The sequence below is a fragment of the Coturnix japonica genome, chromosome 17, assembly GCF_054131305.1.
Source record: "Coturnix japonica strain WE chromosome 17, WE-NBRP24, whole genome shotgun sequence".
Classification (NCBI taxonomy): domain Eukaryota; kingdom Metazoa; phylum Chordata; class Aves; order Galliformes; family Phasianidae; genus Coturnix; species Coturnix japonica.
This window is the reverse complement of record NC_140679.1, coordinates 13,263,598-13,289,713: the sequence shown is the minus strand read 5'-3', so window position 1 is coordinate 13,289,713 and position 26,116 is coordinate 13,263,598. Positions and strand designations below refer to the sequence as shown.

At 54.2% G+C, this 26,116-nt stretch overlaps 1 protein-coding gene and 2 long non-coding RNA genes across 19 annotated transcripts in view; 2 read left to right on the top strand and 1 right to left on the bottom strand.

The window, feature by feature from the left end:
- Window positions 1–26,026, bottom strand: part of PHACTR4 (phosphatase and actin regulator 4) — a 32,764-nt gene extending 6,738 nt beyond the window's left edge. Inside the window, exons 1-8 of one of the 17 annotated variants that reach the window (XM_085518383.1) lie at window positions 22,082–26,026; window positions 20,862–20,908; window positions 19,311–19,381; window positions 13,383–13,691; window positions 5,186–5,362; window positions 4,702–4,782; window positions 2,281–2,445; window positions 1,806–2,165 (exon numbers count right to left, since the gene is read on the bottom strand). In XM_085518383.1, the coding sequence (XP_085374509.1) occupies window positions 1,806–2,165; window positions 2,281–2,445; window positions 4,702–4,782; window positions 5,186–5,362; window positions 13,383–13,623 (1,024 nt within the window). In that variant the 5' untranslated portion in view covers window positions 13,624–13,691; window positions 19,311–19,381; window positions 20,862–20,908; window positions 22,082–26,026. Of the gene's footprint in view, window positions 1–1,805; window positions 2,166–2,280; window positions 2,446–2,796; window positions 4,410–4,701; window positions 4,783–5,185; window positions 5,363–10,625; window positions 11,000–13,382; window positions 13,692–17,204; window positions 17,726–19,310; window positions 19,382–20,808; window positions 20,909–22,081 lie in introns of those variants that run through there. The other 16 variants (XM_085518384.1, XM_085518382.1, XM_085518381.1 and 13 more) reach the window with 16 other exon arrangements.
- LOC116654340 (uncharacterized) lies at window positions 5,362–8,780 on the top strand. Its single transcript, XR_014935280.1, has 2 exons — window positions 5,362–6,794; window positions 7,023–8,780. It is a non-coding gene; the product is annotated as an uncharacterized LOC116654340 (long non-coding RNA).
- On the top strand, window positions 12,826–13,596 carry LOC146758130 (uncharacterized). The gene is made up of 2 exons (XR_014935281.1): window positions 12,826–12,951; window positions 13,413–13,596. It is a non-coding gene; the product is annotated as an uncharacterized LOC146758130 (long non-coding RNA).
- Window positions 26,027–26,116: the final 90 nt, after the last annotated feature.

The following is a 26,116-nucleotide window of genomic DNA, read 5'->3' as shown; positions in this document are numbered from 1 at the left end:
CATAGCTGCAGAGAGGTGAGCACATTTTTGGGATGTTTTGCATTTTTCGACTTTCCTCTTGTAGATTAAGAGTCAGGTTGTGCAAAACACCGAGTGCCTTCAGCTCCCGTCAGCCTCAGCTCCAGGGCTCCAGTCACTCTCAGGAAAGGAAAGACAGGTTTTGAAAGGGACAGAGTGGTTGGCAGAAGGAAGAGGAGATGGAGAAGGGTCAGGTGCCACTCAAAGCATCCCCTCTATGAGCAGAGCCCCCTGTATCAACCAACAGCTGCTGCCCCAGCTCTGAGCCTTGCTTTCAGCTCCTGCATGCCTGGAGTCACAGCACCAGAGACCAGCAGAGAGCTCCCAAAGCCAATTCTACTGCTGCTGTTGATCCACAGCAACATAACAAGGCTTGCACTGCAGTGACAGCACGCACACTGCAGTTCCTGCCCATGATGCAGGGAAAGCACAGCCCTGCAGAGAGCTGCAAAACCTCTGCATCTGCATTTGCACCCAGGGCCAGCTGCTCCCCTCTTCGCCTCTGCAGCTGGGAGAGGGCTGGGGCTGAGCACAGGTTAGACAGACTGCTGTCTTCAGCCACATTTTTTGTACCACAAGAGCCTCCTGCAATTAGCACCGGGGCATTTCAAATACCACCTCTGATGTGTGCAAGCAGCTTAAAGAAAACAAGAAAGTATTTCATCAAGCTCTCAGGCACGGTCAGACTAATCAAGCTGGTCTGGCATACAGGAGTGTTTAATACCATACCAAGGTTGCTTGTAAAACCTGCTAGAGCAAGAAGCCCCAAAGAGAATGGAGGGATGCAGCCTGTGCTCTGAGCTCAGGCTACTTCACACCAGGCAGGCTCCCAGCACTGCCTCCCCAACCACACCTGGGTAACGCCTCCAGTTTCTGTGATAGCACTGCAGATGTGTCTCACTGATGGGCCCAGGAGCCTCCCTGCTAACCTGCACTAGCTGACCCAGCCCAAAGGTCGGCAGGGCTGTGACACACAGCAGCTTATCACTCAGATTGAAGTTGTCTCATTTATCCCAGCAGTGTTGGCTGCACCTTTAAGGCCTGTAAAACTCCTGAACAGAGCAGGACCTCGCTGTGCTTTAAGAAGCCCTCCCCATACCCTCACTCATCTTTAAGAAGCCCTCCCCAAACCACCTCCTTGGAAAGCTGAAGAATTAAAGAGCTCAAAGTATGAACATTCAGCTTGAATTGCACAAGAGCACTCATCCGTGGGACAGGACACAGGACTCGTGACTGACATGGCAATACCTTATCACAGACCTGAGTATAACCAGTAAGTCTGAACCACCCCGACCCAGCACCTGGCACACCAGCCATAGCACACGTTGCTCAGCATGCAGTGGATTTTCTTTTAACTGATGCTAAAAGCATTGATTCTCATCGACTACAGCCCTGCACAGCCCAAATCTCACACGCCAGCCACCAGTCCCCGCTGTCCACAGATGAATCTCAGCTCTGAGCGAAGCATCAGTATTTAAAGACAATCTTAAAACGGCCTCTCCTTGCACCACCCCAAAGCAGGCAGGGATTCCCTCCTGCAGGTAATGCTGGAGGAGTGCATGTTTGACACACTGGATGTCTTATGGCAGGATGCTCTGCTAATGACACTGCTCCAGCACGTGTTAAACCCTTTCAAGTTCAGGCTGGGCTGCTTTGGGGAAAAACTACCCAACAATCACAACAAATCATCCTCTGCACCACAATAAAACACATTTCCTCGCAAAAGGAAGAGATTCTCAGAGGGAAGGCTTGAGAACGCCCACTGCAGCAGCTTCAGAAGCACTTACCTATCACGGAGCTGCTGTTCCTGTTGGTGGGTTTGGGTGGGGGGACAGGAGGCTGTTTGGCAGGGGCTGTGCTGGTTGTACTCGTAGGAGCAGTAGTGTTGGTACTGGTGAGAACAGGGGGCAGAGTCCTGGGGGCTGGGGAGGGGGCAGCAGTGGAAATAACAGTCTTTGTCACAGCGGGGGCTGCGGTGGAGGGGTCAGTTTTTGCAGTGCTGCTGGCAGGTGGGGGATCCTTTCCCTGCGGTTCATTTGCTTCCTGGGAAGTGGAGGGAGGTCTTTTGGGGGGAAGCAGAGGCTGGCGGGGAACGTGTGGCTCCTGAGGAGGCTCTGATTCAGAACCAGGCTGGCTGCTGGATGAACCTGCAAAGAGATACGGTGTAAGAGACCAGAAAGCAGCGAGGAGGCGAGAAGGATAAGATGGGAATTCAAAGGCAGCACTATAAGAATCCCACTTGGCACGCAGCTGGTTTCTTACCATGTCTTTTCTTCGGTTCCTCAACCAGAACAGACTTCCTAAGGCTGGAGGACCTTGTGGCCTCCTCTTCCTGGCTGTGCAGGTTACCGACCCCAGGACCACCGATGGGCACCGTGTGGCCATTCTTCAGTGCAGACGGATTCACCTTGTCTGGCTCTTCACCATCTGCAAGGGGTGAGAGGAAAAAAGCAAACAGAAAACATTCAGAAAGCACAAGACAGAGGAGACACAACCGAGGTGAGCTGTTATTGATCTGCACCCATTTCTCCCTGGTTTCAGGAACAGCAGATCTTCAGTTTGCCTTCTGCAGAGCAGAGCACAGCAACAGCAACTGGAGCTCTTTGTTTCATTAGCAGCAAGCAGAATGGTGCAGTACTGCACCCCATCAAGCAGGGCTTTCTTCAGCAGCCCCTTAATCTTCCACCTTATTTAGAAAGAGTGCTACCACATTTAAAATACAATGGACTAGGAAGCTGCAATCACTGTTCGCTTCCAGCAGCTTCCACACCAACTCACCTCAGGAGTAATCACACATTCTGTGCTGCAGTCCAAAATCCAACACGAGCCAAGACACCCACTGCACATCAAACAACAGATGCTGACGGTGCCTTCACATGTGCTGAAGCACCTCTATTTTCCTTATGATTCCAACCCTGAATTCAGCACAAAGTGCTGTTGTTCCTACTTCTGACTGACTCCCTGGACCTCCTCTCCTTCCCCACATCGAGGTGTTATGCAGGAGCTGAACACAAAGCCCCGAGCTGAAAGCTCTCCAGGTTTTCTTTTCTGCAACCAAACAGCGTTGGTTCCTGCAAGGAGATGCAGAGCAGCCCTGCCCTGAAATGCAGGAAGCGCAGATGGCAGCAAGAGGGAGTTTCCTCCTCAGCCAGGGCTGAAACTCAAGAGATGAGCTGCAGCTTTTTATAGCAGCAATTGCCTCTGGCAAGCTGAAGCTTTCAGCAGGGGAGGCAGACCAGCAGGATCTTGCTTCCCCTTAGTCATTCACACCTGGCATGCCCTTCTCAGGCAGAGCAGGGTGTTCCTGCTGCCCTTCTCACACCATTTCACCCCGGACTCCACTTCCAAGGCCACCACCAAGCTCAGCAGCAGCAGCACAGGTTTCCTCTCCAAAGGTTTCTGGATTGTTTATTGTCATTACCAACTTACCTAAGAAAACTAATCAACCTCCTAAGAGCAGGTTTTGAAACTGCAATTAGAATAACCTGCCTCCATCATCTTATGACTGCCCCGATGTCTTAAAATCATCATGGAAGTGAGGGATTAAGATAATGTGCTTTCTAATCTAACCCTCCTGACAATATCGGTCGCTCCCTTGTACCTTGGGTTTGTGCTTTATTCAGATCATAATCATCTTCTGTTTCTTAAGCCCGATCAGATGACTGAAAGCAGAAAGTGACCCCCCCCACAGCCACGCTCCTGTTACACCCTCACAGTTTGGAGGGCCTCTCTTCCACCACCACTGGCTGCAAGTTTGTTGCACAAAGCCTTTGATCTCTCTTCCAGTTTCACCCCATGACCTCACATGCTTTTGCACCGCAGCGAGTCCTTCCTGCAGCCCATCACTTACACCCTCGGGTTGCTGTAGGTGGCTTTTATTACAGGGCAGCTGCAAGCAACCCTGTTAGTTTTAACTCCAGCATTCAGCAGCTTGGACTGGAAACCACTTTTTCACTTCCACTTTGTATCTTAGAAGAACCCTGACATTTGCATTAGGTTAACTCTACAGCATGGCTTTCGAGGTAGTTATACATTGCTCTACTCCACAGCCCACGCTGCCACCCAAAGCAATGCCCAACACCCCCAACTCAGCCACTGAGGAGGACAGAAAGCAGGGAAGGCTTCTCTAAGGGCAGGGAAAGCTCAGCTGTGATCAGCAGTAATACCACACCATGAAGGTTCCCATCTTCAGCCCCTGCAGGAAACCCTCCTACCCACGTGGCTCGAAATTATCAGATGGTTTCTTTTTTCCAAACCTGGAGCCTTCAAATCTGAACTGTGAGGTTTGCCTCTCCCGCAATGGATGGAGGGCAGCTTGGAGCAGAGTCAGAACAAAGCAGAGAGGGTGAGACAGTGGTGATGGGGGGCTTGGCAGGATGGGACAGGGCGGCTGGAGCAGGACAGGGTGGGAGGACACAAAGATGGGGGGGACACGATGGGGGGACCCTCCCCACCGGCAGCAGGACAGGTGCTGCACCCTCCTAACTGAGCACACTGCCTTCCTTACCAGGACAGTCAGATGAGAGAGAGTATTGAAAAGGGAAAGACGGACAGACAGGAACCACAACCAGCAAAGAGCCCTTCAATTCATCTCCCGGAAGGGCTGGAGGGTGAGGTTTTGCCAGAGGAAGGTGAGCTACACAGAACACAGACAGGTGAGGATAGGTTTGTTTGTAGACTCACCCTGCTCAGGGTCTTCCAATAGAACCCCTCTTTTTACCAGCTCCTCTCTTGGCTTTCGCATTGAAATCTTTCGTTCTAAAACTGGTATTAAATTGAAAAAGAAAAAAAAATAGCACTCAGAAAGCAGGGCAGGATGATGGGAGGTCAAAAAGATGCGTGGGGTTTATTTTAGAGGGATCAGTCCTGCAGAGTAATAAAAGGGCTTCAGATTTCATTGTATGGCACAGATTGATGAGAGGGCGGAGGGACCTCCTGCTCAGGCCTGAGCGATCCCTCCCTCCTCACAGCAGCCTGGGGAGGTTCCTTCCAGGAAGGAATTTGTTTGTCTGAAACTGCAGCTCCATGGCAAGGTGTTCCGGAGAGATTGCAGGTGCCGGCTCAGCACCGATTCCTGCTCTGCTTCTCACACGTGCCAGCCCTCAGGCCTCCTCGCTACCTGCAGGTCTCCCAGGTGGAAGAAGGGAACCCCCCAACCCCCATTTACCTTCTGAAGTCTCTTTAAATTTATCACTGCTTTTCTTTTTCCTCCACTTCCAAGGTTTGAAGATCTTGCCGAAGCCCGAGAACTTGCTTTTCCTCTTGGTAGGAGGTGTGGTGTCACCCGATTCCAGCACATCGACCCCCATACCCGCATCACTCGGGGGGTGATCCACCTCTTCAGCTGCAGGGAGAGGAGCACAGCAGTTACCCTGGTGCTGCATGCAGCTGCTGCCAGATCCCAGCCCTTGCGCACAGGGAAACGGCGACGCGCTCATGCAAAGAAGGTAGTAAGGTTCCATGCCTTCATGTAACCGTCAGCGATTGGCGTTAGCTCGGGGAGATGAGGGGAGTTTCCCAACTTAACAGCACCAGGGTGACTGACAGGCAGCTTCATAACAAACCAAAGACTCGTGTCAGTCAGCAGCCTGACAGCTTTGCCCAAGGAGCACCTGCAGTTGCAAACCTGGTGCAAGACACATAGAACAACACAAGCATGGATACCTCGAAGCCCATCTCTATCAGCACAAAGCAAAGCCAGCAGCCCCATTGCACCAGCTGCTGGTGCTGGGACTGAGCCTTGCTGCTTTTTCCTCTAGAAACACAGCCAGCACTGCTGGCCAAAAGCAGCAGCTCCACAGGAAAGCAGCACAATGCAGCCTGTGCTCCACCTACGGTGCTTGAGGTCTCTGGAGAGCACCACGAGAAGGACACACAGGCGGGAAGGGATGCACACAAAGGAAAAGCTCGACTCTGCAGCAGAAAGCTCCTAAAGGAACAACCTGCAAAGCAGAACCAGAGCACAAAACCCTGCGCTGGCGGCTGTTAATGGGGTGTCTGATGCACCATAAGGGACTGCTTGCAATCAGCAGAACCCAGCGCTGCCTGCAGTGAACATCACAGTGCACACAAGCAAAGCGAAGCCAGCTGGTGGCCTCAGTTTGCAAAGTGAGAACCCCAGAGCTTCAGCACTGCAGGAGCACCACGCTCCATCCAGGAGCACTCATGGTGTGCAGAACAGACTGGGACTGACTGCACTTCTGCATCTCATTTCGGAGCCTTCCAGTCCAACGCTCGGCAGTTTCCAAGCCTTTTGGGATCACAAAAGCCCTTTCAGTCGGTCTCAGGCAAAGCTTGCATGGCGTGCTGCAGAAAAGACAACACCCCCCAGGCCACGCAGTGAGGTCAGCCAAGAATCCCTTCTCCCAGGGCTAAAAGATTGGGAAAGGAATTCTAGGGGAAAGCCGTGCTGCATGCAGGACAAAGAGCTAGAAACGGATCTGTTATATCACATACATATCCAGCACGGAGATGTGAATAGGCAGCTCCATGTCAGTGCAGGGAAGAACAGGCCAAGGACAGGAAAGAAACCAGGAAAGCCCCAATGATGACGTCTGTTGGAGCACTATGTGCAGCTCTGCCCAATGTGGGATTTGGGGCCCTAGAGGAGACCCCATGCACACCATGCTACGAGCACAGCTGAAATGAAGGTGGGGAAACAGAGGAGCAGCACAAGGAAAACCAGAGGGAACTTCAACACTGGGATCCAGATCCTGTGTGAGCAGCACAGCATTGAACCAAACGGAGCAGAAGAGGAAATCCAGCCCAGGATGCAGGTTGGCAAGGAAGGGCTCCACTGCTGCGAGGAATGGAGGGGAAAAAGGACCTTCAGAGCTGACTGTGACCGTTTCAGACTTTACCTACAGCATTCAATGCTGCCCAGGTTCCTCTCCTCCAGCTCCACATTTCCCACAGTGACAGCTGAGGGCACCTGGGGGAGAACTTTTCCTTTCTCTGTTTTTTTTCTGCTCTTTTATGATGTTTTTTTCTTCTTTTTTTCCCAGCTGGCCCCTATCAGAGCTCACTCAGAGGTGGTAAAAAACCAACGCCAGCCAACTCTTACTCAAAGAAAGATGACCAATGTGATGCCTGAGCTGAGCCTTAAGAGAGAATGGAGGTGGAAAGCAGCACGCACGATGTCAGCCCCAATCCAGGATGTTCTGCAGCTCCACCCTGAGATTTTCCTGCTGGGACAGAGGGTGGGAAGAAGGAAGGACACAAAAAACGCACCCAGGAAACCAAGAATGGTTGCTGAGCCTACAGCCTGTGCCCCAAAGCTCCCGTACAACAACTGCACCCTGCACCAGGAGCAGCTGCACAGAGGAGAAAAGCCCCCAAGTTTAATCCCAAGGGAGGAACCTGCTGCTGGACTGAATGCCAGCTCAGGGTGGAGCTTCGTGCCAGGTGAATACAACAGCCAGGTTTTGCTGTGATGTTCAGCACTGATATCCAACACGTTGGCTTTGGCCTGCCTGCCACGCTGCCCCACCAGCTGGTGGGGTTGCATTCAGAACCAGCTCTCAAACAACATGAAAACACGGGGTTTTGGTGTTCTGTGCTCAGCTCTGTGCCTAACAGCAGCAATGCAGGAGGAGCAGAGGGGCAGACACTGCCAGCGTAAGATCACAACCATTGATACGGCATCTCCAGCCCATGGGGTGACACAGATGCCCCCCAAACCATCCCCCTAACTCTATAGGGATGCATTCTGCTCCATGACAGGGCCAGGCTTCTTCCAGTAGAACCCACAACCCACCATCCCTTCCACTCTTCTTTCTACCATCCCTTAATTACCACACGGACACGGGCTTTTAAAATAGTCTGTTATGATGCAATTATGAATTAACATTCGCTGCTAATTAGCAGGCAGATCAGCTGCTGTAGGTGTGCTTTTAACGATCTGCCTGTTAAACACCCTCATTGTTCAGTGATTGCTCACCACAGTGCTCACACTGCCCTGGAAAAGGACTTTTGTGCCAACCACAGCCCATTCCCAGCTCAAATTCCCACCAAGAGCTGCAAAGGGACATGGTGGGCCTGGCTCTGCTCAGCACCAAGGCTGAAGGAACCTGCCCTACTGCTGTCCCAGGCTGGTAAACCTGTTTTACATTTCTTACAAAGGTTAAATGAGGTCTTGGAGGGTGAAGCTGGCAGCCCTCATTAGAAGGTCAAGAGCTTTCCAATAAGCGGGTCTCACTGTGTCCCCGTGCTGCAGAACAACCCGCTTTAGCCTTTCTGCAACAGCAATATGGAAGTGCCCATTGCAGGAACACAGCCCTGGAGCTGGGGGAGCCCCTTGGGCATCCTGTGCAGGAAAACCTTGGAGTCAAGTCTGCTGCAGTGGTGCATCAGGCCCAGCACTGCCAAGGAGCAAGGAGGGGACTGGGCGCTGCTCTCAGCCATAGGTGGTGCTGTGCAGGGCAGGGGTTGGGCCACAAAAGGTCTCTTCCAGGCTGGGGAAGCCTGTGGTTCCACACCTGCCCCAGCCCATGGCTCATAGACCAGCAGATCCCACCTCCCTGTCCAAAAACAACCTGCCCACATCCTCCCCCACCGCCAGACCCAGCAGGCGGATGGGAGCTGTCCAAACAGCAGATTGGGGTTAACCCAAACACTGAGACTGAACCAAGCTCAGGATCCATCACTAAACATGGTGCTGCTGCAGCTTTCTGCCTCCTCCTGCATCCCTGGGCTCTGCCAACAAGGAGGGATGCAGCTCTCCTCGAGCATGGAGTGGTCCAAGAGCTGCCCAGTGCCAACCCCCCCCTGCACACTGCTCCACTCCTGCAATTAAAATGCCATCGGAGGAAAGCTCTCCTCCTGCTGCACCCCAAGCTAGGTGTGAGCTGTTGTGCAAGGCTGCTCTGCTGCAATGTTTATCCTGGGAAGCAGTGTCAGCGGGAGCAGCTGGAGCCTCACAGGTGGGCTGCAACACGTCATGGTCAGCAAGGGGCTGTGTGCCATCCATTCCCAAAGCTGCCATCAGGCTCAGGGCAGCGACACTGTTGAGGAGAGTGAAGCTTTTCCTCCTGCCATGGTACACAGGCAGCTCTCACAAGCTGGAGTGGCAGAGCTGTGATCTGCAGGGCAGTTGGGAATGCTGTGTTGTTCATGCAGGACATGGCAGCAAGCAGTGATGGGGTCAGCCTTTAGGAAACATGGACAGCTGTATGATGTGCTGATGGCCTCACCACCATCCCAGCCAGAAGGAGCTGCTGCAAGCAGGCAGAGCTGATCCTCACCTTTCAAATCAAGCCCCAGAAGACCCTTTGGCCTGGGACAGGGCTGCAGGATGAAGCTGTTAGGAGGAGGCTGAGAACACGTTGCTTTCCTTCCCCAAACAGAGCCCTGAGCTGCTCTGCCCCCATCCATCCCAGCGCACACTGTTAAGGCTGAAGTATAATGAAGCTCTTTGGCTAAACGATGCTAGCTTCTGAAAGCAGCCTGAAAAGCTTTGTGTCCACTGCCTGAATGGCCCAGGGAAGAGGAGAACCCCAGCCTTAAAGCACTACAGCCACAGTCACGGAGCAGCCTCAGGCAGAGCAGCAGCTGAGGGATGGGACATTGCTGAACACTGAACCCCACAGCACAGCTTTCCTTCCAGCAGCACGCTGCCATAAGGAACACAGGAACCACCTCCTTGTGCTCACAGCAGGAGCAGCTTTGGGCAGCCCACAAGCAGCAGCAGAACCCCCAACATACAGTCCTACAGCAGGAGATCCCCTTCACCTCAGAACCACCAATACTCCAGTGTTTGGGGGAGGAGGAAAGAGCAGATGGGGCTCCTAATGGCCCCCAGACCCAAGGGGATGCTGTTAGCAGCTCCTGACGGCACAGAGGAGGCTGAAGTCCTATTTCTCCCTTCCATTCTCCCTCAGCACCACTTATTTTTAGCAGCTCTTGAACACGACCGGCCGGAGCGACCCGGGGGTGGCAAAGAAGGCACTGGTTTCATCTGAGCCTTAACAACACTTGGGAGGTTCAAAGTTACAACAGCGAAAAAGAAAAAACTAAGTCCCTTGGGAGGGAGAAAGGGGAGAATTTGGCTGTTTCAGTACAAATATCAGCAAATTCCACAATAGGGATCAAAGGGAGCGAGCAGCTCAGTGCGAGGTGACAGCATCGTCCTCGGCTCTGTGCATCACAGCCCTCCAGTGAGGCTGACAGGCACCATGTCGGACAGCAGCCCCCATCCTCCAAATCTCATCCCCTCACTCTCTGAGATGCAGGAAGCAGTGGGTGGGTGGCCGTCGAGGCCCTTCTCCCCCCAGCACTCCTGTAGCTGCCCCCCAAGGGCTGGGAGAGCCCGCACTGAAGGAAGGAGCCCTGCGAAGCCGCTGGGATCCATTCCCACCGTGACACTGGGGGAGTTTCAGCACGGGACAAGCATTGGGCAGACCCTGAGCCATGCAGGTAAGGGATGAGCCATCCCAACAGCAGCGCCTGCAGCCCAGCACTGGGGAACAGAACGGAAGGAAGCGGAGCTATGGAGCTATTGCTGCGGGCTCTTCCCAGCCCCACGTTCCCCCATGCCTGGTGCCCCGTCCCACCTGCAGCCTGCCTGCCTGCCCCACGTCTCCGCTGGTCCCTCACCCTCCATTACTCACCCACAGCAGCTGGATGGACCGGTCTGGAGAAGCGCGGCTGCCCCATGGGATCCCTTCTGAAGCCGCTCTCTGGGAGGCGGCGGGAAGAGAAAGGAAGGAATCCAAACCCTGGGAGAGCAGCGGGGTCCTTCAAATGGGTCACTACACACCCGGGGGGTCCAATGTGGTGTGAGCGGAGCTGCCGGAGGAGAAGCAGCCACAGGGCGGCCCGTGGGCCACGCGGGTCCCGCTCCTCGTTCCCCAGGCACTTGATTCTCATAAATAGGCGCCCATGCCAGCTCCCCTGGCGCAGGAATGCCTGTCATTCCAGAGCTGCGCTGGCTGGGGCTGAAGCTCAGGAAGGGGAGGAGACAGCCACGCTCCAGCCACTCAACTGCACAACCCAAAGCATCAACACCCCTCGCTCCTTCCTCACTGGGAGCATGGAGAGCTGGGGGCTTCGCTACAGCACAAACCTGAACCCAAACCGGCCCACATTGAGTGATAAAGCTTGGCACCATGAGCAACGGAGAGGTTGTGCTGCTCTGAGCTTAAAGGGGATCCCATAAGGAGCGCCGGAGCTGTGACCTACAGCTGGGAGCAAGCAGAGTAACCCAAAGGAGCACCTGACCCATGTGAGGGGTGGGAGCTGGTCCCAAAGTGAAGAAGGAAGGGGACAGCTGTGACATCCGACATCACCTGAGTGACAAACACAACCCCAGCACCTTCAGCCCCTGTGCTGCCATGCAACGTGCTGCCATGCAACGTGCCGGCACACAGCCCGCTATGCTCCCTGCTGAAGCACAGCTGCGACCACACGGGAGGAAGCAGGAGTGCCCCACACCTCCACCATCAGTGGGGCAGCAGCAGCAGGTGGGGGAGCGATGGATCAGCTCACACCGGGTGGGCGGACCAGCAAATTCCATGCACGGAGCTGAAGCGATGCTCCCAGCACGGCTGCTCTTCTCACCCACCCACCTCCGGCCCCATCTCTGTGCTCAGATAGCAGCATGATGAGGACTGTTTCCATTCGCAGTGGGGCAGCCCACGAGCTGGTGCAGCCACAGAGATTCAGTGCTTCAGTGACAATCAGGGCTGTGAGCGCACAAAAGCAGGCAGCAAACCATGGCCACGTCCCTGCATCACCAATAAAGTCTCATGAAGCATCAGTGACTTCACCAATGCTGCTCACTGATGCTTGCAGAGCTCAAGGAGCAAAGACCTGCAGACCTGCAGCTTTGGTTTGAGCTTCAGACACTCGAGGGACAGCAGCTGCAACTCTTCTTTCACAGGGAGGAACAGCAGGAGGAGGACAGCAGAGCACAGAACAGCAGAAATTTGACCCAAAAAGCAGCGTCAGCTTTTAATGTGGACACCTGCCTCAGCACGGCATGGGAGCTGCCCACTGCTCCCCCATTTAGTACAGGACACATCAGTGGCTGCCCATAGACAGCACCATGTTGGACCTGCACAGCTCAGCCCCCAGCCATGCACATCCAGGTGAAAGAAGAGCCACGCTTGGAGCAAGGATACATCACGTAGGTGCTCCCCTCTGAAGCTCCCTTTCCTGTCCACCCAGAGCAGCAGCCCATTAACCCAGCACTGCAGCACTCCCGCTCTGTCCATACTCACTGCAGGAGGAACTCTTCCTGATTGTTTCACCTTAAAAATCGAACGAAACCCGTAATGAGCACAAGTATTATTAGCTGCTCTAATAGAGACACTGTTGTTCACGCTGCAGTTCGCACCCGACGTGAAACACCGCATTCATCTCCAGTGACTCAGGCACTGACGTCCCATGATTCAGCCATGGGCACATTAAGGACTCTTGCATTATCCCACCCCTGCAGACGGAGCCGGTGGTGTGAGCCCAGTGATACTGGGCGTTTTCCTTCCCAACCCATCAGCAGTCACTGCAGGAAGCCCAAAAATGCTCCTGTTTGAAACACCAATGGGAATTCCCAATGCACACAGGAGCGTCTCACCAGGGATAAAGGGAGGAGAACTGGGGACAGCCAACTCTGGATGCCCTCCTTCACAATCTGCTCAATCTCAGCAGGTTGGCAGGGTGAGGAACGAGAATGGAAGCAACACGTTGCTGCCCACAGAGGTGACCATTCCTGTGCTGGGAAGGAGATGTGGAGGAGTTATCCATTACAGCCTGATGATTTGGGCTCAAAGGTCACAATCCAACAACGTGACGTTCTTCCTTTCCCCTCATGCAGCATTAAAGCCATCCCGGTGTGGAAACGGAAGCGTGTTTATTTATAAGCCAGCTGGCACCGCATTGTTCGGGTCCTGTGTGCTTTGATGGAAGCTGCTGCATTGGATGAGGCAGAGCAGTGAGGTAAGTGCTCCCAAGCCGTGTGATTTCCTCCGTGCTTCCTGAGACTTTTCCAAATGGGAAACTCCCATGTTGCAGAGCATTCCCATCCCCTCGGCCCCACTGGTGGGTCAGCGAGGTGGCCATAGGGCTGGCACACCAGGCAGCGTCCTGATGTGCTCCGAGCCAAGGATGCCAGCATCCCATAGCCAATGTAGTCCTATGCCGCCCAGCAGCTGAGCTGGACTGAGAATGAGAAGCCCAGCCAGAATCCTCACGGTGCAGAGGAACAAAAGGAGCACCCACCCATCCCAGGGAGCAGGGAGATGGACAAGGACGTGAGCTCAAAGCCTTGATTCCTAATGGAAGACATGGGAATTGCAATGGGAGCACACGTTGGCCGGCACTGAAAACACACCTTCAATGCCTCCTCACCATTCACCCTAATTACTTACCACATATGCTAAATATTTTCCTGTTTACAGATGAGGGAATGCTAAGGAATGCAGTCCTGAAAATTAAAGATTTGGTCCCATCTCTGCTAACTCCAGGGCTGCAGTGATTCACGGCCAGGCTGTCCTTCAGCAAGGGAACCTCCAGAGCCAACAAATGACTTTTTGGAGCACCTTGAAGCAGCACAAACAGGAGCCAAAGGAAGCACAGACACAGGATGAATTCCAGCAAAGCATGAGGCATCAGCAAAGCAACAGCGTATTCCCAACAGCGAAGTACTCGGAGGCGAGATGCCCATCTGTCACTTGCAGCTATATTATTAGGAAAATGTTCAGCAAAAAACATGGAGAACATTACATTAATTATCCCGTTGCTTAGGGAGGAAATGGTATTTAGCTTAATTTTACCCATTAAAACAACCCTCTCCCTCAGACAACAAAAACAATGGGAAGAACCTGCACCAACCAACATCACCCAAGGCTTCCTATTGCAAAGACGGGCAGAACGCTGCAGCTCCAGTGCAAACACAGCACATCTCTCTCCTATCAGGGGTTGTATGGGGTCTGCTCTGGTTCAACGCCTCCCACACTGACCCAGATGAATGCACACACTCTGCTGGTTGCCTTCCTGGGCAAACCCAATGCACTCAGCATGCCCTGCTCCAACACCTCGTGGCTTTATGTTATGGCAAGCAACCCAGCCCTCTGGCAAAGGGTCACCTGTAAAGCAATGGGATGGGACAGGCCCTGTAAAGCACTGCAGGCTGCAAATGGACAGCAGGAGGGAGCTCTGCTTGCACTCAACACAAGACTCGCCATCCCAAAGCTCTTCTGCCCCTAATCCTTGCAGATGTGCCAGCGAGCAGGGCAGGAGAACCACCATCTTTTCCTCCTCTTAACCTATGGTAGAAGCCTCAGAAAGCAAACTCACCCCTCATCCCCAAAAACCCAAACTGCAGCCCGACATTTCAGCACATCCTCCACCTCACAGGGCTCACTGCAGGCACCAAGAAGCCCAATTACCCTTCAACACCTCCAAGCCACGCTCCAAAGTCACATTTTATCCCCCAGTTACCAACAGGCAGCAGCGGCGCCAGGGCATCCCACCGCCCCTCGCTTGGCTCTGCCCAGGGAGGCTCACAAAAGCCCCATGGTTCTGCTGCTGGGGAACACCCACCATCCACCGCACCTGCTCTGCCCTCGTTATCCACCGGGCCAGAAACTCCTCATTAAAATGCAAGGCGAGTTTGGCACACAATCTCAGCTTCTGATCATCTCGAACAGATTCGGTTTGGAAGAGAAAACCCAAGTTTCCTGCCACGGTGAAGGAACTGGAGGGCACAGCGGGCACATTTGGCTTCGGTCCCTTGGAGCCAACAAGAAAAGGAAGCACTGATGTTGTTTTGCAGCCATGCAGAGCTCTCGTACAGCTGGCCTTGCTTCCTAACACAGCAGTGGGTGCAGAAGCTCCCTGTGAGCACGGTGTGCTCTGCAAGGCGCCTGTAACGACAGGCCTGACCTCCGACTTGCACCAATCTGCCTCCACGAAACAATGCGGATAAATATTTGCACCGCGCAACAAGAGGAACCATTCCAGTTTATCAACTTTGCGATTCACGTTGATACAAGCTTTGTTCTCCATTGAAGCACCGAGATAACACATAGGGAGCTCAGTCCCATAGGGCTCCCAGCGACTGCTCATGGCTCAGAGCTACGGATCACCCCCTTGCTCAGCCCTTTTGTTTGCCCAGAGGTGGAGCTGGATGTGAGCTCTGTGTGCCCCATAGCAGCACAGCCCCACGGCCTCTGCTTTGTGCCAGCACAAGGCAGGGCTGGCAGCACGGAGCAGCCATAAGCGTGGCACACACAGCCCAGCTCCGGTCCCCAAACCCAACGCTGGCCATGCGTCATCTTTGACTCACAGCACTGCACAGACAATGCCATGGCAATTGTTTACAGTGTCAAGGACATTGCATATAATTAAAGGAAACAGCCCAGGATTAGATAATACCAACAGCCCGGGAGGCACAGCTCGTCATCACCTTGCAGCAAGCTACATCCCTGAGGTTGCACTGCAAGCAGGACCCCTCACCCTCCTGATGCTGCTATTGGGGGCCAACACGGCCATCCTGCCTGGCAGCAAATGGTATGATCCCAAAACAGCAGCCAGAAATCCCAAACAGAGACCACCAAGCATTGCTCCTGCACTGCTGGAGGGACAGGAGGGTAAATGCAGACAGGGCTGCTTGCTATGGCCCATTGGGAACGCCTTTGGTCCAGCCCAGCTCCAAGTGCAGCCTGAGCCACCAGCCCTGCAAATATTTGCTCACCTTCTCAACTCGTGCAGCCTAAGAGTTACAGCGTGCTGCTATGCCAGCTATGTGAGATGGGGAGCTCACAGCCAAGCCAGGCAGACTCACTCATTAGGGCCAGTTTATTCATTAGGGCCTTCCTCTCTTCATTGCTGGAGCATCCTGGTTCTTGTGCCCTCCTGCACTGCTGACACAGCAGTGCATCACACAGCTGGCTTAGGGACCCCAAGGACAAGGAATTCTTCCATAGACCCAACAGCAATTGGTGCTGAGAACATCCCCACCTCCTGCAGCCCTTCCCCATAGCAGAGGGCTCCATCCTCACAGCATCCTCATGGCCTCATTGCAGGGCATCCTCCTCACACTGCAGCCTGATGTTTTGGGGTCTCAGTGCCAGGAGGGCACAATGTCCTTCAGCTCTCTTCCTTAGAGATGGGCTCCAGGGATCCACGCCATGGAGGAGGGAATGGCTTCTCAAGGGGAGAGGATGCTCAGCATCAAAGCTGCTTCCTCCTCCAAAAGAAACACTGCAGTTCCCCCCTCAGCAAAGCACCCCTGGGAAGGTCGATCAATGCTGATCAATGCTCCACCCCGAACAGACAGGGAATGCCGGGGGTGCCACTCACTGCAATAATCCCATTACAGAGCTATCCGGAGCAAGCAGCTTCCTCCATATTTGCAAGATAACGGGATTAAGCTTCGTGTTCAACATCATTTCAGCCTAATAATTGCAGCATTGCTTCCTTAGGCCTTGCTGCCACAGACTCAACAGGGGATTCCCACCGCCCCAAACAGCCCCAGCTTTGAAAGCCCCTTCATTAGCATCGGCATCTTAAGTTAATTACTTGGAGACATTTTCCATCCCTCCCCAAAGCGAAATACAACTTAACCCCCTGCAACACGCCGCGCTCAGACAGAGCCAGCTGCTGCTTTCCTTACAAAAAGGCACACTCTGCATCCCCTAAAACCTCCCCTTAATATCTCTCCCCCCCCCAGCTCCTCGCAGTCCCAAATCCCCCATTATTTCCCCCATTATTCCCCCAAGTACCGCCCGCAGTTCCCGACCCACGATCGCCCCCTGGCGGCCGCGCCGCAACACTGCAGCGCCCAGCAGGGAGGAACGGCGCTGTGCCATCTGCAATAGATAGAACGGAGCTCCTCGTTTGTAACGCACAGAGGAACGAAACACCCCCATAACCCAGCTGGTAAATCCTTTAGAAAGCCAGCAAGGACAGCCAGGATGGAGGGCTGCTTTCCCCAAGCTTTCCTCATTAACCTGTGGTTATCATCTGGCCCACACCTGCTCGAAGCTGCCACCAGAAAACAGAGCCAGGCTCCTTCCAATGCTGTGCCAAGAGCAGCTTTGTTCAGCCAGTCCCACCTGCGAGGGCAGCAGCATCAGAGTCAGCATCCCACCCCACAGGGCCGGGTTTACCATTCACCACTGGCATTGCTGCTGTATGACCCAAAAAGCATTAACAGTGTTGGCTTGGTTTCAATGGAGCCCTCGTACCTCTGCTTCCAGGCTTCTCTCCCAGCCCCAGCATGATCCACTGCTGAAATCAGGTGGCAAATTACAGCAACCAGCATTGCAGAGGGTGATGTGAGCCTCAGCTCTGAGCTGGGAGTCCCTCCAGCAGTGCCCTACTTACCCAGCCACGTCCCAGCGAGTCGGCCCGGATTGATTACACGTCCTACATGGCCTTATCTCTCAATACAAGGAAACCGTTCAGCTCAATCTGAGCACTGCAGCAGGTGCAACACCTCTCACTCGGTGCCAGCCTCCACCCCTACCTGGCTCCTGCCAGCCCATCACGCCAGGTATCCCATTCCCACACACCCACAGTGCAGCCAGCGGAGCACGACGAGCTCTGCTCTCCTCCAAGCAGAGAAAGCTGCACAAACAGAGCACCCACAGCTTCACAACAGCCCGGAATGGGGTGCTGCAGTGCCAGGGTCACCTGCAGAGCAATGCAAGCATCCCATGAACCACCCCACGTACCCTGGGAACAGCAAGATGAAGAACAAAAGAGCATCAGGATTGTGTCCCAAAGGATTCTGAGCCTGCCAAGTGCGCTCACCTACTTACAGCAATGCTTTCAGGCAGGTTAGCCAGCGTTCTGTGCTGCACCTCGTTTAAAAGGCAAATGGTCCCAAATGAGATCAGCACAACCCTGAGGTAAACGTGTCTCAGGCACGGTCAGGTTTGGCCTCTCTCTCAGCATAGCACACTTCAGCCGTAATTAAACCTTTCATCTCAGGCACTTTGGCCACTTTGGCTCTTCTATTGTACTGCACAGAACAGTTATACTGCTGTATATGTAATATATGGCATCTCATGAGTGAACTGTGGCTCGTGCCTTCCTGGAGGACCAAACCCTCCCTGCAGGGCATTACCCAAAGGAGCAGCGTGGCTGTGCTTTGAACCAGAGGTGACCTGCAAAGTCATCTCTATCTGCACATGTGATGATCAAGCACTCATTTCCCAAACTCCAGAGCATCTGCTGGCATTTGTTCAGCCAAGCATCCTGCTGGGAGCGAGGAGCAATGCTGATACACAGCAGCACTCCCAGCTCCAGCCCCTTCCTCTCCTCATTTGGAGCCCCAATGTCCAAAAGCAGCAGATCCACACCACGCTGGTTTCCTTATGAGGCTCAGAGCCCAGCAGAGATGCTGAAACAAACTGCTGCTTTGTCTACACAGAGCTTAAGAACTCGAGCAGCATTTCCTATCTTCGCTTGGAAAAGAACTGGCAGAAAAAGCAGCCCAGCAGGAGACGAAGGGGATGAAAGTCGGTCTTGAATAAAGAAAGAACTGCAGAATATTCTTCCAGCATCCATCAACTCCAAGTGTCCTCCTAGAACGGCACATGCAAGAGAGGCTGCTCACATTGCCCAGTTCTCTCAGCAGCTGCCTTCAGTCCCAGTGCCACCAATACAGCTCCTAAGTGGAGCAGTGAAGGCTGAAGGAGAGCAAAGCCTTCCTTGGAGGACAGCACGGAGCCTGCTGGACCAGCAAGCTGCTTATTTTGGAGCATCCTTGTTAGGTCATTGCATCCCTTCCATTGCAGCTGTGACTGCAATGCACGTCCCGATCCCCACGGAGCAGCTGGAACCACCTACAGACACTCACTCAGGGCCACAGCCCAAGAAGCTGCTCCGTGCTCTCCTCTGCGCTTGGATAAATAACTCAGGGGAGAACTGAGAGCAAATTCTAAGCCTCATACCTGCTCTAAAATGTGCACCAACAAGCTTTGAAGCCTCACGGAGACCGCGCTTCTTCCAGCAGCCCTGGGGGGCGAGCAGGAATTAAAGTCTGAAGCCAACAGCACGCTTCATTTTTAATTAGCTGGGGCATCCAGCCAAGAGCAGCTCCCCCACCCACTGTGACCAGCGAAGCCTGACAGCTAAAAAGGATTTCTGCTTGACTGTGCAGTCCCAGTGGCCATTCGAAGCACACCAGCTCTGAACACGCGCCAACGTGGTTAAAACAAAAGCCAGCCATGCAGCATAGGGAGGGCAGTTAATATACAACCAGGTTAAGGACAGCATCAGAAAGCACCAGGCTCTGCAGGAGCAAAGGGCACGGGCTGCAGCTCCTGCACGTAGCTCTGCCTTACCTCATCTCCAGCCCCAGTGCCCGGAGCAACCCCGGTGTCCTGAGCTTAGCAGCACCTGCAGAATGAGCGTCCTTAAAAGCAAAGTAATTACAAATATATATATAGCAATAAGAGTCCCGTTTGTTCACTCTGCTTTGAGCACGGGGCTCTCAGCTCCCAGCACGAAGGACACAAAGCTTCACGGTCAGCTCTGAGTGTGCAAAGATTGAGCCCAGGTTCTCCATCCTGAAATGGAAGCCGTTCTATTTCAGCTGATGAGACACAAGCAGAACATAAGGCCTTTCACATCCCAGGCCCCTGCACTGCTCCCATCAGCAAGCAGAGCTCCCGGCAGCCTGGCAGGCTCCAGCACAGCAACACACAGAGCAAGGAGGGATGTGAAGCTTTGTGACACGAACGCAGCCAGCCACGGGCAGCCCCAGCAGAGCCCTCAGTGCTGCTGGAAGCCACAAAGGCTGGAGGGATGGAACAAGTCGCCCTGCTGCTGCCTGCACCCCAGGGCTGAGCAGGGAGCTGCCATCTGCATCCCACCTTCCCAGGAAGGCTTCACCCAGCATCAGTTTGCCACAAGCAAACCAGAGGGGAAACACCACCACCAATTAAACGGGCACCTTGCACACCAGCAATTAGAGGGCACAGCAGCGATGCTTGCCACCAGGATTATAAGCCTGACGTGTCTTCAGCAATGTGCACTTGGCTCCCTCCAAGCAGGCTGCTGGGTTCCGAGCAGCTCTGCACGAAGGCAAAGCCTGAAACCCTGAGCACCCCACGCTGCTGTCACACACGTGGCTCCTCCAGCTGAAAGGATGGCATCACCCGATTGCACTGGGACAGCCTGGAAATCACATCTGTGCTCATAGAGCTGCACAAGGTGGGAGTCATTGGCTGCCACAGCGTGGTCTGAAGTTGCCTGGGGGGATGATGGGCTGCCCACCATGCGAGACCCACCTCAGCAGGGGTGGAAAAAAGGGTAATGGGAAAAGCAGTGCCTGTCACGGCCCTTCTTGGAACACTCATTCAAGAACATTGAGCCAAAAACCTGCCAGTTTTAAAAGAAACCAAATTCTTGCATTGGTTAAAGCTGGAAGGAAGGAGTTTGTTCGCCTCGGGGCAGGCGGTAAGTAGTGCCTCAAGCAAGAGCTTTAAAGCCAAATCCCAATTAAAAACTTCACATCTTCTGCAAGACAGAGCAGCCCAGGGAAAGAAATCCAGCAAAATCAGGAGCTTCCAGGAGCTGATTCCTCCTCCTGACTTATTGCCTTGCTCCAATCGCACACCAGCTCAATGCTCCTGGCCTCCTCCCTATTAAGAAAGGGGATGCTGCTTGTTTCCAGGAGCCTGGGATATTCAAGAGACCAATTGAAGGGAAGGGAGATTTCAGAAGAGATCCATCAGCTCCAGCCCACACCATTGGAGCAGCTGATGCAAACCATCCCATTTGCTAATCATCCACCTCCAATTAAAGGCTCAAAATGATGAGGTTCACTGCAGCGCTTACCCAAGGAAGAAGGAACAGGTTCACAGCCCATTGTGCAGCACCACAGTACTCACCAGTGCTCTCCTCCATTCCTCCCAACCACCGATGGTCTGAGCGACTCCTACAGAAACAGGAAACAAAAGCGACACACGCATTAGAATTCCAAGTGTGACCAAAGCCTGCACTTGATTTCACTTCCTCACCAGCACAACACAGTTGTTGTGCACAGAACATGGCACAAATCCTATCTAGGACACCCAGATGAGAGCAGCACCGTCCCTCTGCCTCAGAGATGCAGCCATAAGGGGGAAAGGTGAGACAAAGCGCTCACAAAGCTTTGGTCCTTCACGTCTGCAGGACCCACATGCAAAGGGAACGGCACGTGCATAGAGAGCAATGAGAGCAGCACGTGCAGTGCTGGGGAAAGAGGAGCACAAGGAGGAACTGGGATCATGGTAGGAAGCTCAGCTGTTGTACAGGGTTGAGTTCTGAAATGAGCTGTGAGAGGAACTGAGTTTGGGGGAATGGGGACACGCCTGGAGTCCAACAGCTGGACACTCAGATAGGGAGAACGCCTCCATAAAGACATCAGTGCTCAGAGCATGGCTGGGAAGCACAGCTTGCAAACAGCTCAGCAAGGGGAGAGTGTGATCTGTGAGCACTGCACAGCAAATCACCACCCAGAGCATCCCGTGGGGCATTGCAGGGGCAGCTTATCTTGGAGTCACTGGAGAAACACAGGAGAAGCAAAAGCAGACACCTCAAAACCTGCTTCATCCTCAGCAGAGATGACAGCAGCCCTGCTGCTCCCCAAAGCCACCGGGGAGTTTGGCTTCATTTGCCTTTCAAGGGCATTCCTGCACAGTGCCGAGCTCTGCATGTTAGCAGGGCTGTGCTTGTGCCTGGAATACTGATGCTGGCAGTGCTCAGGGCCAGCCAGCAGCTGTGTGCAGCAAGGACGTGTGTCACCGGGTACAGCACGGCTGGAAGCATCTCCACCCCAACCAGGAGGGATCCCTCCAGCACAAGGCTAAACCCAGCACCCAGTTATTAACCTGGTTAGTGCACAGGGAGCAACAGCAGCTGCTGTTCCCACCAGGTGCCAGCACAGCCCTGGGATGCTCATAGCCCTGCGATGCTCACAGCCCTTGATGCTCACAGCTCTCTGCTGTGCCACCCCCCCCTCCTTGTTGCTGCCATCCCAGCCTCAGCTTGCAAGTCCAAACGTTGCTTTTTGCCCTTTCTTTTTTCAGCTTCCTGTACCGATCTAAGCACACATCTATTTTCCACTGACCCCGCTGTGCTCTCATGATGAGGTGATGGCTTCTTTCCAGCTCTGCAGCAGAAATGAGGCAGTGCCACGCTGTGTTCTCAGCACTATCCTTGCAGCTCAGAACCCTTGGATCCTCCATATGCCACCAGCTTTGCAGTGCAGCTCATTGGCTGTGCCACTCTGCCCTCATGCAGGTCCTGATCTCAGGCTGCTCCTCTCTGCTCCAGCAGCCCAAGGAACAGAATCCAGCACTGATAAAGCACCACAAAGCACCCACAGAATGAAAGAAAACAACACGGGGCCCAGAGCAGCTCAGAGCTCAGTTGCAGATAAGAGTTTAAACCCCACAAGGGAAACCTGCCTGGGCTGCAGGGTGCTTTGCTCACCCAGTTATCACCATTCCATCCTGCACCATGGTGGACGTCCCATTGCCTCCACCCAGGACACGACCTGCAGCTCTGCAGCTGCTGGGATGGATGGGCTTTGTGTTAGAAGGGAGCTGCAAATGACTGCACGCAATTAGCACAGCCAACAGCCCAGGTGGGAGAAACCCTCATAGAGCAGCTAAGGAACCCAGCAGCTCCTTGATGCAGATACAGCATTTGATAATGGGCTCCCTGAGGAAGCTGCAGGGATGTTCTCTGTGCTGTGGCAGCTGCCTGCGGGTGGCACAGCGATCCAACACCGCCAGCATGGAGCTGGGAAGCCTTTTAGATGAGAGGAAGACATAGATGAGTGATTGCAGTGGGCTGAACGAGGTAACTGCTTTGCATAGAGAACAGCCCAACCCTTTGCTGCTCCCATTGCAGCACTGATGCTGTGCCCACCTCGGACCCAACCTGCACTGCTGGGCCTTCAACACAAGCAGGTGGTGCTGCAAGCCCTGACTTTGTGCTCAGCTCTCCCCTGTTCCACTGCTGTGTCCTTGGATGTCAGAGCAGGTTTGCTGACCCCCTCATCCCCCCAGCAGTTCAAAGCTGGTGCTCTGCTTGGCACACACAGCCCTGATGGGTGCCAGCACCACCTGGGAGGGGGCAGAGCTCAAGGTGCTCAGCTGCAGCACTTCCATTGCTCTACCTGCATGTGTGCAACCAAAGGGAACAAAGCAACCACTTCTCCTGGCTCTGTGTCACTGAGTCTCCCCTGCAGGCTGGGTTAGCTCTGGGTATGGGCTATTTTACTGCAGAAAGAGCTACTGGGGGGCTTTTATCACAGCTTTAACACATGAGTGTGTGTTCCTTGGGCCAGACAGGCCCAAAGAACCCCAATGCCTTGCTTAGAAGGAAGCAGAGCCATGGGATCCCTGAGCCCTTCCACAGCCAACCCAGGGCAGCAGCAGCAGCAGCAGGCTTCAATCCAGTCCAGCTCCTCAATCTGCTGGCCACGTGGCCATGAGCAAACACTGCTCAGTGTATGAGAAGGGAGTGAATGCACACAGGGCTCCTCCAGCACATGGAGTGCTTGGTGTTGTAACCAAGGGAGCACCAGCTGCAGCCACATGGGGGTTACCAGGCCAGGAGGGCTCTGCTCCCCCACCCCACAACCTCACCTCACCCTGAGCATCCAACATTTGGGCTTCCTTCCTCACCTTTATAGGATGATTTCAGGTCTCCTTCCAAACTGCTATTTAAAGCAGTGCCAACAAACAGCAGCCCAGCTCCGTGCACCCCCCACAGCCCAACATTCCAGTTCTACCAGTTCCCTCTGCCCCTTGTTGCTCCCTGAGGAGCAGCAGCTCTGTGAGCTGTGCCATTGCACTGCACCTGCACAAGGAGAAGCATTTCACCTGGGTACAGCACGTCCTGCCATCTCCTGGATGCACATCCTGCCCCCTGCCCTGGGCAGAGCAGCAGTGAATCTCAGAATGCAATGGTGCACCAACATTGCAATGGTGTGCAGCCTCTGCCTTTCTTGCACGCCCTCCTCCTGCTCCAGGAAGGAAGCAATCCTTTTCCAAAGGAAGCAATAGCCTGGAGAGTGGGCAATAAAACACTCAAGCAAGGAGCCCACCTCCCACCTGGGGCAGGTCTGGCTCTCAGCACCATGCAAGCAATGCTTGACTGCCCACCTTCCATCTACCAGCACCAACAAGGCAGAAAAGCAATGCAGGAGTGATCCCTGCCATCCCATACAACACCCAGCTGATCTGCACAAGAGGCAGCAGGACACTGAAAGAAGCTGCCTGCCAAGCAGCTGCGAATACTCTGCCCCAAAGGGCTGCTTTGAACACAATCAAACTGCAACTGCAATACATTGCAACCCTTTGGTCTGCTCTTTCCAGCAGGTAATGATTTCTGAAGGACCCTTTGCTGTGACAACACTGCAGAAGCAGCTTTAGGAGAGCTCACACCTCCAAAGCAACTGCAGCCACCCCGAGGTGCTAACACTGACATGGTGCTCTGAGGTCAGGCACACGCTGTGCTCTGACAGGGTGTGAGAGCAAGAAGCCAGGAGGCTGGAAAGGCACGGAGCTGCTGTGCTATCTCCATCGTGCAAATCAAACCCCTCTCGCTGCTGGCACTGAGATGGGAGGGTGGGATGGTTGCTGTAAAGTCACCTTGGGAGCAGCAAAGAGGGATTGCAGTGAGGTGGGGGGTTGAAGCAAGAAGGTAAAGCCCAGCAGGGTGAGCAGCAGGAAGGACACAGCACCATCCATCCATCCTTGTGTGATCACAGAACAAGAACAGCAGCAAAACCCACAGCTGGTGATGCTGGGTGCCATGCTCAGTTTGCAGCTATGAGTTTCCCCGTGTGGGTTCTCTATCTGCCTTCCTCCCTGCGTGCTGAGCAGGTAACCCAAAAGCAGATGGCCTCGAGCTACGGCTAATTGCTGAACTCATGGAGAACAGCACAAGCCCAGACAGCCTGACAGCACCCATCTGACAGCACCACCCCTATAGTGGATGCTGCTCTGAGATGGTGCAGCTGAGCAGAGAAATGGCCTTTAAAGATGCCTGCAGTCTCATCGGAGCCTTTTGGGGTCGGTTTTGGCTTTTCTTGGGGGGGTTTAGGGAGCTGTATGGTCAAAATGGATTTGGAATACAAGGTTAAATCAATTAGGAAACCTGTTACAGGGCCAAATAGATGAAGCCCACAGCTGTGCCACTTCTGCCTCTAATCACAGATGTAAGAGACAACCAGCTTCTCATTACTCGTCCTCTTCCAGCATTATACAAGCACCATCCAAGGGAACAAACCCTGATGGAATAACAGGCCAGCAGGAAATGGACCACACTGAACATCCCAGCAGCAGCACAGTGACCTCACAGACACGCTCAGCCAACCCCTCCTCTCACTGCTGACTATTTTCTCCAGGTCCCTGCAGCATAAAGGCAGCTGGGAGCTCACGGTAACACATCACCCATCACAAGGCCTGAGCGGAGCAGCTCCTGGCTGCTCTGCCACCATTTCTCTCCTCCAATGGACTGGGTAAAGCAGCCCCTATTTCCAAGACACCCGTTTGGAACCTCTGCCTACCCCCATGTGTGGCTCTAACCCAGCCAACCCAATCACAACGAGCCTCAATCAGGGGCCACCAGCCCTGCCAGCCCTTCCCAATGGATCAAACACCATCAGGGATGGGGGGCTGCAGTTGTAGGGCCGATAAGTGGGGCAGCAGCAGAGCGGCACCTTCACGTTGTTAATACCCTGGGGGTCACAGCGCTGCACACAAAGGCCGAATAAACGGGAGGAGCCGGCGGACAAAGCGGGGCCGAGAGATGGACTGTGGGGAGGGGAACAGGGGGACGGAGCGGAGAGGGGTCAGGGCACGGCGCTCGGGCCCACCCCACAACCCCACACAACCCCATAGAGCCGCATAGAGCCCCACAGTCCCCCATAAAGCCGCACAGAGCCCCACAGAGCCCCATTGGGCCCCATAGAACCCCACAGAGCCCGGTTCCCCCCGCCGCCCGGCCCTCACCTGCTGAGCTCCGCCGCTCCCCAGGGCCGGCCCCGACGGAAGCCGGGTGGCGTGCAAAGCATGCCGGGAGATGTAGTCCACTTCCGGGGTAAGATCACGCCCACATAGATTAGGCCACGCCCACAATCATACAT